We start from the raw sequence: 12,459 nt of genomic DNA on the forward strand, positions 1-12,459 counted from the left end.
AATATATGTCATCTCTGAGCTTTATCCTAACGTCAGTTACATTGTACAGGTCTTTCATAAGTGCTTCATATCAAAATTACTTCTAAATCCATGAGTAAGTGTGTTTGTTTGTTGTTTTACGCCGAATTCAGCAATAGTCCAGCTATGTGACTTTAACGGCGAATTCAGCAATAGTACAGTTATATGACGCCGGTCTGTGAATAGTCGAGTCTGAATCAGACAAACCAATGAATTACATCGATCCACGCAATTGGGATACGATGACATTCATCAACAAAGTCAGTGAGCCTGAACATCCGATCCCGACAAGCATAGTCACCGGCTCCGGCAAGCATGGGTTGCTGAAGACCTATTCTACCCTGAATGTTAACGGTAACGACCCGTGAAGATTCCGGGTTCAAATAGGTCTTCAGCAACCCATGTTTGCCGTAAAATGTGACTATGCTTGTCGTAAAAAGCGACTAACGGGATCGGGTGGTCAGGCTCGCTGACTTGGTTGATGCATGTCGTCGATCCCAATTGCGTGGATTGATGCTCATGATTTCAATCACTTGATTGTCTGGTCCAGACTCGATTATTTACAGACCGCCTTCACATAGCTAGAATATTGGTGAGTGCGGTGTTAAACAACAAACCAACAAACCAACTTAACGGTAACCCTACATTTTGCGTCAGCCGACAACATTGCTGCAGCTCACATCAGACAAGGTTTAGCAGAAATCCGTGTTAGTATTGGCTAAACAGTGGGTGGTTCGAGACTGAGGCCGTATTCTCAAATTGCTGACGTGACATACTTCTATGACGGATAGGCTGTACTGCCGCCCAAGGCCTTTGTGACATCACTCGGTAATCGACTATATCTCAGTCGTTGTGTCTTACTGAACAAGGCATTGTAGAGTTACCTTTTTATTCACATGAGTGTTTATACAGACAATGACGTGTTATCTCAGGCTTCGTACTCTGTGTCTGTTAAATCTCATCCTTTGAGTTCTTCTGAAAAGAAAAAAAATGACTGTCAGTTCGAAAGGTAAGTAGGCACAGACAGATAGGTTTTTCTCTTTATTTACAAGCGGCATTGTCTTAATGACACTCGATTGTTGGTGGGGGGCAAGGGTGATGAACCGTTAATACACAAACCATGGCACACGCAAAAAAAAACGTGCATTAGAGGATTCCTCAAATGAGGAGAATGCAACCCTGAAGACTTCGTCTATTTGTTGGTCTCGAGTTTTAGTAGTTTCTGCCACTGATGGTACTCCATTGAAGTTGAACCCATTTGCAATTTTTAAAGCACTTTGTGGCATAGTTGGAGATGTGCAGGATGTTAAAAGAATCCCTTCTGGTTTGCTGCTCGTTGAATGTAAAGCTCCTAAGCAATCAACAACACTACAAGCTGTTACACATTGATTTCTACTCCTGTTTTGATTGTGCCACACAAGACCCTAAATTTCAAGCAAAGGCATTAACAGAGATAGAGACCTATCTCTCTGACATGTCCAAAATTGAAATAGCTGATGAATTGAAAGATCAAGGAGTTACAAACGTCAAATGTTTCACCTACAAACGAGATGAAGCAATCATTAAATCAAATACTTATCTCACGACTTTTTCTAAACCAACTCCTCCAAGAATTATTAAAGCGGGCTACTTTAACATCGAAGTGGATAAATATAATCCCAATTCACTTAGATGCTACAAATGCCAACAGTTTGGGCATGAGGCACAATCATGCCACAATCAAAAGATCTGTTATCAATGTGGAGAAGGTGACCACAATACTGATGATAAATGTAGCAAAACCCCTCACTGCGCTAACTGTTCTGGAGATCATGCGGCTTCCTCGAAGTCATGTCCCAAGTTCCAAATTCAGCTTCAGATAGTCAAATTGAAACATGAAAGAAACATAACCTTCCCTGAAGCGAAGCGTTTGGTCATGTCTACTGTCTCCACCTCCACATCTGTGTCATACGCAGCAGCTGTGACACGCATAACTTCCAAGTCAGTTACCTCCGTACAATGTCAGACAGATATTACTTGGGTTAACACTGATAACTTTTCCATGGTACAATCAAGTCCTCATTCCCAAACAGAAGATACGCCACCATCAACACAAGTGGCAGCTGTGGCGTCAGCACAAAAACCATCACCTATTGTTACAAATGCCAGCAAAAAAGTTGATTATTCTAGAAATTCAGATCGTGTACCGAAGTGTCACCGTGACCCTATACAAATATATAAGGGGTTTCAAACCTTGGAGGACATGGATGTCTCTACTCATCCAAATGGGTGCAATAGAAGTAAGTCGCCTCGAAATGGGAGACGTAGATCTCCTGTTCATCCACCAGTAACATAAATATTATGAATCCACTGATTCAGTGGAATTGCAGAGGTCTTAGGAGTAATGTTAATGAATTACATTTATTAATTCGAGATTTTAACCCATCGGCAATCTGTCTCCAAGAGACATATCTCAAACAGACTGACAACTTTGATTTGCGTCGGTTAGGTTCTTACCTTTCTTTTACACCACCAGGTGTTGAAGCTACTGGATGATCGCCTGTTTTGGTGAGACAGGGTGTGATCCACAGCCCTGTAACAACCTCAAACCAATCTCCAAGCTGTCACAGTATGCCTGACTTTGCACATAACATTTACACTGTGCTCTCTATAGACTTCCCCTTCTTCTGCGCTTCAGCGATCAGAACTTAAGTCACTATATGACCAGCTCCCTAGGCCCTGCGTGTTCATGGGTGATTTAAACGGCCATAACCTATGGGGAAGTGTTGTCGTTAATCCTAAAGGAAAAGTCCTGGAAGATTTTATTTCCGACAGCAACTTGTGCATTTTCAAGGATGGATCAAGTACATATTCATCCTGCAACTGGAACCTATTCTGCCTTAAATTTGTCACGAACAGATTCCAATCTCTTAAACGAATTTACGTGGTCGGTCCATGATGACTTCCTTGGAAGCAATCATTTCTCTTCAATCCTAACAGTACATAATCCATCTGATGTTCCACCCACATCAAGGTGGAACTTTACCAAATCCAACTGGACTTCCTTTCAGGAACTCTGTATTGATCAGTTGAAGCCTGATGTGTTCAGGGATGTTACTGCTCCTGTTCAGCTGTTTTCCAATGTCCTCTGCAAATCCACCGATTCGAAAACTACGGTTTCATAATGAGTGCAAACAGGTTAGGAAGAGAAGGAAAAAGGCTGAGAAATATTTATGCCGACATCCAACTGTTCATAATTTGAATCATGTGAAAATTACAAGTGCCAAGGCACGCCGTACCTTCAAGCAAAATAAACTTATGTCTTGGAGGAATTATGTCTCTAAAATTAATTCTCGCACACCAATATCCAAGGTGTGGAACATGATTTCAAAAGGTAAAGGCAAAGGTTCGAAATCGAGTGTCCATCATCTCAAGGAAGGTGATCATCTGTTCATCTGTTCACAGATAAATTGGACATTGCCAATTAACTGGTCGAAAAGCTGGCCAAACACTCTTCATCATCGAAGTACGATCCCAAGATTCAAACATATCAGAAACAACAGGAAAAGAAGAGGGTTGATTTTACTTCTCAAAATGGAGAAGATTATAATGAGGTATTTTCGCTCCATGAGCTAAATACTGCTTTAGGTGAAGCGCACGATACTGCAACGGGAGCTGATAATATTCACTATCAGCTCCTGAAGCATTTGCCTGATTCATGTTCAGAGACGCTTCTCCATATATTTGATCAGATCTGGACGTAAGGAAATTTTCCTCCTTCATGGCGTAATGCAATAGTTGTTCCCATACCTAAACCTAGTAGGGACCATACTGATGCATCTAATTATCGGCCAATACAATACTTGGAAACTAACACTCTTATAAGCAACATTCAATGTGGTGTCCATCAAAACAGAAGTACCATTGACCATCTGGTACGTTTAGAATCTTTTGTCAAAAATGCAATTGTAAATAACCAGTATGCAGTATCAATCTTTTTTTATTTAGAAAAGGCGTATGATACCACATGGAAGCATGGTATTTTAAAAGAGCTACATGATTAAGGGTTAAGAGTGAGTGAGCGAGTTAAAATTTAACGTAACTTCGTCATTATTTCAGCCATATAGCAACGAGACCAAGTTAACATATTTACAATTAAGTCATTAATGCAAAGTTTTGTTTTAAAACAAGTTGTAAAACATATTTGAGCATACTATATTTAGAAACAATTCATGAAACATATTTGAGCATAACAATATTATATATACAGTTTTAAAACACAGGCTATAGGCCACCAGTAACCAAAGCTAGGCCTACTCACTGGGGATCATGGGGACTTACAGTACCTCTGCTTCCTGCATGATACCCCAGCTGAATTTACGTCATCGCTTTAGCCACTGGTGGTTGTGCACAATGCTAGCCAATATTAAGAAATACTCATCAATGAGTTGGCTTAAAACACTGGTTGATGATAGTTACACTGATTATGATAGGATTACCTGTCACACAGGGGGGCAATATTTTTACGGTACTTTAACCTCCTGGACAGAGCCTTCAATAATGTTTGTTAATAGTAGCATCACACCAAATTTTAAAACAAGCATTTCATTATTCACATACATATTTAAAATTTATTATACAGACCAATTTCTTTCAAATAATTTATGATGAGATGCCCGCTGACACGGGAAAAGAGATCTTTTAGATTTACACTTTGATAATGTGAATCCCTTGCGATTGCAAAGTCCACACAATCAAGCAATATATGCTTGACGATGAACCTTTCATCACAAGGGATACACTTAGGAGGTTCGTCCTCATTTGTCTTAAGCAGATATTCGTGTCTAAACCGACTGTGGCCAATACAACATTGTCGTAAAATGATCTCGTCATGTCTTGACTGACAACCCCAGTAAGTATGACCGCTTGTTGGTTTCAATTCGTGTAGTTTATTGCTTCCTACTTGGGTGTCCCACCTCTTTGGCATGATATTCCGAGTATAAGATTTGATGGTTGGTTTGAAATCACTGTACTGGATAAGAAGTGGAGATAACGGTTTGTCAAGAGCTGCTTTAGCTGCAGCATCGGCTTTTGAGTTATGCCTACATGACTTGGTAACCAGCAAAAGACGATGTCACATTGGCCAGTGGAAAGATCATTATAGAGTTCTAAAATGCCAAGGATAATAGGGTGATATGATGAGACACTTTTCAGTGCCTGAAGGCAAGATAACCAATCAGAGAAGATAATGATTTTTTTAGATTGGTTTTGTTGTTGAATATAGGTCAAAGCTGTTAGGAAAGCTTTGGCCTCAGCAGTAAAAATTGAACTAAAATCGGGGATTCTTGAGGAGACAGTTCTGGATCCAATGATGGTGGCACTTGCAACTTTGCCACCATCCTTGGACCCGTCTGTAAAAATTGACCTGTGAGAATTATATTTGGAGCGTAATTGATTAAATGATAGTTGATATAGCAAAGGATTAGTATCCGACTTTTTTAGATTGGTTAGAGTGAGGTCTACTGAGGCCAGGGAGGAGAAGACAGAAGACGGTTAGGTGATATTTAAATCTATTTTAGCTGCAGTGATGTGTGGTTGAATTCTGATTCCAAGTGGTGGAACCAGGTTTGATTGATTTTGAAACAGGTTTTCATATTGAGGGTGGAAAACACAATTTTATGCTGGATTACATTTATTTGAGTGCAATTTAGTTATGTATTGCATTGAAAGCTTAATTCGGCACAGTTCGAGTGAAGGTTCATCTGCCTCCACAGGAGAGATCCTAAAAGCTCCAAGACAGAGTCTTAGGCCTTGATGGTGTATAGTGTCCAATTTTTCTAAATTGCTTTTGCAGGCTGCACCAAAGACAATGGAAGCATAGTCCAGTTTGGAGCGTATTAACGATCTGTACAAGTGAAGGAGGGTGGTCTGATCCCCTCCCCACTCGGAATTTGAAACGACTTTTAACAAGTCGAGTGCCTTCATGCACTTTGCCTTAAGATATTCAATGTGTGGTAAAAATGTGAGATGACGGTCAAATATGAGGCCCAGGAATTTGGCCTCCTCTACTACCTTGATAGGAGTACCATCTAACAATAAATCTGGATCCTTGTGAGGTTTGTATTTACGACAAAAGTGAATGCAGTGTGTTTTGGATTTAGAAAATTTGAAGCCATTTTCGTTGGCCCATTTTTGTATTTTGTTAAGACAGAGCTGTAGCTGTCTTTCTATTGTATTCATATTCTTACCACGACAAGAAATGTTGAAATCGTCCACAAAATGTGAACCATCAACGCTATTGTTTAATACATTAGTGAGACTATTAATTTTGATGCTGAAAAGGGTGACTCATAGTATGCTGCCTTGAGGGACGCCCTGATCTTGATCGAAACGATCAGACAGGGTAGATACCGCTCGTACTTGAAATTGTCTGTTGTTTAAAAATTGAGATATGAACTGAGGTAATCTGCCCCTCAATCCAAATTCATGAAAATCTTTTAGAATACCATATTCCCACGTTGTATCATATGCTTTTTCTAGATCGAAAAAGAATGATGCAGTGTGTTGTTTGTTGACAATAGAATTGTTAATAAACGATTCTAAATGCACCAAATGGTCAATGGTACTTCTGTTTTTTCGGAAACCACACTGGATGTCACTCAGGAGGTTGGTTATTGGTCTCCAGGTACCAGACTAATCGATTGTTGACCATGCGCTCCATGGTTTTACAAACACAGCTAGTTAATGATATTGGAGGGTAGTTGGATGGATCTGTATGATCCCGTCCTGGCTTTGGAATAGGAATAATAATAGCATTGTGCCACGAAGAAGGGAAATTTCCGGTTGTCCATATTTAATCAAATATACAAAGTAATGTTTCCAAACATGAATCGGGCAAGTGTTTCAGGAGCTGATAGTAGATGTTGTCGGCTCCTGCTGCTGTGTCGTGAGATTGAGGGCAGTATATAATTCATGGAGTGAGAATGTTTCATTATAGTCCTCACCATTATCAGAGTTAAAATTGACTTTTTTCTTTTCCTGCTGTTTTTGAAACCTCTGAAATTGAGGATTATAGTTTGATGAGGAGGAATGGTTTGCCAAAGTGTCACCAAGTTTGTTGGCAATTTCGGATTTAGTAGTATTACCGTCTCTGAGATGGTGAACTCCAGATTTGGATCCTTTGCCCTTAATCTTTTGAATCATGGTTTAAACATATTTTTATTTCAAAAGAAATCTGGATCGGTAAACAAGCAAAACTTGCTTATGTAAATACCTCTCCAGGTAATAACTTTACAACAGCTGGTTATATATCAGATTATATTTAAGATAGTGCTAAACATAAACATACTAAATGCACAAATGAAATATATGAAGCCAATACAAGTGGTGTCTGTGAAATAAGATATAGCAGTTTTCCATTACTACATGCATAATCCCCGTGGGGACCCGGGGAAGATAAACAAGAATGTGTCCTCAGCACCCCATTGCTGGTCGTAAAAGGCGACCAAAGTGGGCAGCCTGTTTGCCGTGGGCTGCGACCCTGTGTCGGCAGAGGAAGGGATTCTGGTGGTTGAGGGCGACGGAGCCGGCAATAGTGCTCCTTAGTCCAACACACCACTTCGACCCTAACTTTGCCTAGACAGGAGGTAGAATGGGCCCGATTCTATCAATCGGCTGGTCATGTCATGCCCTGTGCATAAAATATTTCATGCACACTTTTGGTATTTAAAAATAAATCTATTCCACCTGTCTATATCATATCTATCAATGTATAAAACTTGCTTAGAGCCCTATGCCCAGAAGGCGGTGGCTCATGGGCCAATCTGGTGATGCTGACCTCCGAATTCTGTACTTCTCCAATTGATTGTCAAGGGCCGAACCAGCCTGACCTTTAATTTGGTAGAATGCTATAGCTCTTCGTGTCAAATTTGCTGGAGTATACCACCCTTTTATCCCCGGTCTTTGCAGTTTGGAGATCCGCTGCAGCATAAGACTGTCCTTGTAGACACTCCATGGTGGGTAGGGAAAAGGGGTGCTGAATTATTTTCCTTTCGACATGGCTTCCCATCACCCTGGTTCAAAAAGACGACATATAGAGACTGTTGAAAATACTACGCCCACTCGATCCGATTATTGGCCACGTTTCTTGGTTATAGAAGCTTTAGACAAAGAACCAATCAAACTGAATCCATTTGCTATCTCCAAAGGTATCATTGGTATCTGCGGAGAGGTTACAAATGTCACAAAGCTTCGTTCTGGCTCTCTCCTTGTAGAATGTGCACGGAGACAACAATCTATCAATCTTCTCGATTTAAATGAGTTTGTCAATATCAAAGTTGTTGTCTCAGTGCACAAAACACTGAACTCGTGTAAGGGCATTGTCCGTGACAGAGCTCGCTGCCTGTCCGACATGTCCGAAGACGATATAGCCAAGGAACTTGACCAACAGTCCGTCACAGCTGTCAAACGATTCACTGTAAAGAGGGATGGTGTGGTCCAACTGACCAACACCTACCTCTTCACTTTCGCCCGAACTACTATCCCTGAATCTATCAAAGCTGGTTATTGTAACATCGGAGTGGAGGTGTATATCCCAAATCCACTCCGGTGCTACACCTGCCAAGCGTTTGGACATGGATCCAAGTCCTGCCATGCCTCCGCTGTTTGTTACCGCTGCGGAGACAAACACGAGGCCACTGACTGCAGGAAGGATGTGAAGTGTGCAAACTGCGGTGGGAACCATATGGCTTCTGCAAAATCCTGTCCTGTGTGGAAACGCGAGTCCCAAATTATTAAAGTCAAGACAGAACAAAATGTCTCGTACCACGAAGCTAAGAAGAGGGTTGTGGGTCTTCCCTCAACCACTTCCACTCTCTCTTACTCTGCTGCTGTCTCCCATCCTCCTGTCACTACTGCCTCTATCGACTGCCAGACTGATCTCACATGGGTCAAGTCTGTTCAGCCACTTCCGACTGCTTCACTCCATAAACCAGCTGTGACACCCTCGTCTGTGACTCCTCCCAAAAACAAAACTGTAAAAAATGTTGAGTCTCAGACTCCTAAACCAACACATGAACCCGAAACAGAACCAGAACCAGAAATTACCAAACTTACAAACAGGGAAAAGAAATTATTGAAAAAGAAGCAGCAAAAACAGCTGCAAACACCAAAGGCCACCTCTCCTTCAGAGGTCCCAGTAGAGGTCCATAACTCCTTTGGTCCTCTGGACATGGAGGTAACTCCATCTCCACATGATACCGATAGGAGTACTACAAAGTCTTCCTCACGTTCGCGTGACATTTCTCCTGTGGAAGCCCCATCATGAATCCACAACACATTGTACAATGGAATTGCAGAGGTCTTAGGAAGAATTTTAATGAAATTCAACTTTTGATCCAAGATTTTAAACCGTCAGCTTTTTGTCTCCAAGAAACATATCTGAAACACACAGATTTATTTGATATCCGTCAGTACAGTTCCTACCACTCGTTTTCCCCTCCTGGTGATAAAGCTACAGGAGGTTCTTCTATCCTGGTGAAGCAGAGCATAATCCATAGCCCTGTTCCACTCAACACTACTCTTCAAGCTGTTGCTGTCCGTGTTACTTTGAACATAGTGTTTACACTCTGTTCACTGTATCTTCCACCTTCCTCAACTATCCGTCAATCAGATCTTCAGACTTTGTACGATCAGCTCCCGAAGCCCTGTATCATCATGGGCGATTTAAACGGTCATAATCCCCTATGGGGGAGTACTGACATAAATATTAAGGGAAAAGTCCTTGAAGATTTTATCTCAAACAATGATTTATGTATCTTCAATGATGGTAATACCACATATCTTCATCCCGCCACTGGCACATACTCTGCCCTTGACCTTTCACTGACAGATTCAAACATTTTAAATGAATTCGAATGGTCGGTCCATGATGACCTTTGTGGAAGTGACCATTTTCCAACAATACTTACAACTATAAATCCGTCTGACGAACCACCTTCAACAAGGTGGAACTTTACAAGGGCCGATTGGTCTTTATTCCAAACACTATGTTCTGAAAAACTAAAACCCGAAAGTTTCAGGAATGTTCCTGATCCTATACAACTTTTTTCAGATATATTGAATGCTATTGGAGACGAAAGCATTCCTAAGTCCTCTGCAAACCCTCATATACGTAAACCATGGTTCGATAATAATTGTAAACAAGCTAGAAAAAATAGGAAGAAAGCTGAAAAATATTTCCGACGACATCCAACTGTCCACAATTTGAATAATGTTAAAATCACAGGCGCTAAAGCGAGACGTACCTTTAAACAGAATAAACGTGAATCCTGGAGGAACTATGTTTCAAAAATTAATTCCCGAACACCTATGTCCAAGGTGTGGAACATGGTTCAAAAGATTAAGGGCAAAGGATCTAAATCTGGAGTTCACCATCTTAAAGATGGTAATACCCTTTTAACTACTAAATCCGAAATTGCCAACAAACTTGGTGACACTTTGGCAAATCATTCCTCATCATCAAACTATAATCCTCAATTTCAGAGGTTTCAAAAACAGCAGGAAATGAAAAAAGTCAATTTTAACTCTGATAATGGTGAGGACTATAATGAAACATTTTCACTCCATGAATTATATACTGCCCTAGGGCAATCTCATGACACTGCAGCAGGAGCCGACAACATCCACTATCAGCTCCTGAAACACTTGCCCGATTCATGTTTGGAAACGTTACTTAGTATATTTGATGAAATATGGACAACCGGAAATTTCCCTTCTTCGTGGCACAATGCTATTATTATTCCTATTCCAAAGCCAGGACGGGATCATACAGATCCATCCAACTACCGTCCAATATCATTAACTAGCTGTGTTTGTAAAACCATGGAGCGCATGGTCAACAATCGATTAGTCTGGTACCTGGAGACCAATAACCTCCTGAGTGACATCCAGTGTGGTTTCCGAAAAAACAGAAGTACCATTGACCATTTGGTGCGTTTAGAATCGTTTATAAAAAATTCCATTGTCAACAAACAACATACTGTATCAATCTTTTTCGATCTAGAGAAAGCATATGATACAACGTGGAAACATGGTATTTTAAAGGATTTGCATGAATTTGGATTGAGGGGCAGATTACCTCAGTTCATATCTCAATTTTTAAACAACAGACAATTTCAAGTACGAGTGGGCTCTACCCTGTCTGATCATTTTGATCAAGATCAGGGCGTCCCTCAAGGCAGCATACTATCAGTCACCCTTTTCAGCATCAAAATAAATAGTCTCACTAAAGTATTAAACAATAGCATTGATGGTTCACTTTTTGTGGACGATTTCAACATTTCTTGTCGTGGTAAGAATATGAATACAATAGAAAGACAGCTACAGCTCTGTCTTAACAAAATTCAAAAATGGGCAAACGAAAACGGCTTCAAATTTTCTAAATCCAAAACAAACTGTATTCACTTTTGTCGTAAATACAAACCTCACAAGGATCCAGATTTATTTTTAGATGGTACTCCTATCAAGGTAGTAGAGGAGGCCAAATTCCTGGGCCTCATATTTGACCGTCATCTCACATTCTTACCACACATTAAATATCTCAAGGCAAAGTGCCTGAAGGCTCTCGACTTGTTGAAAGTCGTTTCAAATTCCGAGTGGGGAGGGGATCAGACCACCCTCCTTCACTTGTACAGATCATTAATACGCTCCAAACTGGACTATGGTTCCATTGTCTATGGTGGAGCCTGCAAAAGCAATTTAGAAAAATTGGACACTATACACCATCAAGGCCTAAGACTTTGTCTTGGAGCTTTTAGGACCTCTCCCGTGGACAGTTTGTATGTGGAGGCCGACGAACCTTCACTCGAAGTGCGCCGCATTAAACTTTCACTGCAATATATCACTAAATTGCACTCAAATAAATCTAATCCAGCGTTCAATTGTGTTTTCCACCCTCAATATGAAAACCTGTTTCGAAATCTATCAAAATTGGTTCCACCACTTGGGATCAGAATTCAACCACACATCACTGCAGCTAAAATAGACTTAAATATTATATCACCCCATCGTCTTCTGTCTTCTCCTCCCTGGCAGATGGTGAAGCCAGAAGTAGACCTCACTCTAACCAATCTAAAAAAGTCGGCTACCAATCCTTTGGTATATCAACAATCATATAACCAATTACGCTCCAAATATAATTCTCACAGGTCAATTTTTACAGACGGGTCCAAGGATGGTGGCAAAGTTGCAAGTGCCACCATCGTTGGATCCAGAACTGTCTCCTCAAGAATCCCAGATTTTAGTTCAATTTTTACTGCTGAGGCCAAAGCTATCCTAACAGCTTTGACCTATATTAAACAACAAAACCAATCTAAAAATTTCATCATCTTCTCTGATTCGTTATCTTGCCTTCAGGCACTTAAAAGTGTCTCACCATATCACCCTATTATCCTTGACATTTTA

The 12,459-nt window shown here is 40.6% G+C and overlaps 2 protein-coding genes across 5 annotated transcripts in view; one reads left to right on the plus strand and one right to left on the minus strand.

Moving 5' to 3' along the window:
- Positions 1-890: 890 nt before the first annotated feature.
- The window catches only part of LOC124124834 (putative GPI-anchored protein pfl2), a 98,390-nt gene continuing 86,821 nt past the window's right edge, over positions 891-12,459 (minus strand). For all 4 annotated transcript variants that reach the window (XM_048390560.1, XM_048390562.1, XM_048390561.1 and 1 more), the window contains one exon: positions 891-993. The gene's annotated coding sequence lies outside the window, so the exon portion shown is untranslated. The remainder of the gene's footprint in view (positions 994-12,459) is intronic.
- On the plus strand, positions 8,054-9,322 carry LOC125377313. Its single transcript, XM_048390338.1, has 2 exons — positions 8,054-8,729; positions 8,991-9,322. Exons 1-2 carry the CDS (start codon positions 8,054-8,056, stop codon positions 9,320-9,322), a joined length of 1,008 nt encoding a protein of 335 aa, XP_048246295.1.

The sequence above is a fragment of the Haliotis rufescens genome, unplaced genomic scaffold (assembly GCF_023055435.1).
Source record: "Haliotis rufescens isolate VD_foot unplaced genomic scaffold, xgHalRufe1.0.p SCAF_9, whole genome shotgun sequence".
NCBI classification, from domain to species: domain Eukaryota; kingdom Metazoa; phylum Mollusca; class Gastropoda; order Lepetellida; family Haliotidae; genus Haliotis; species Haliotis rufescens.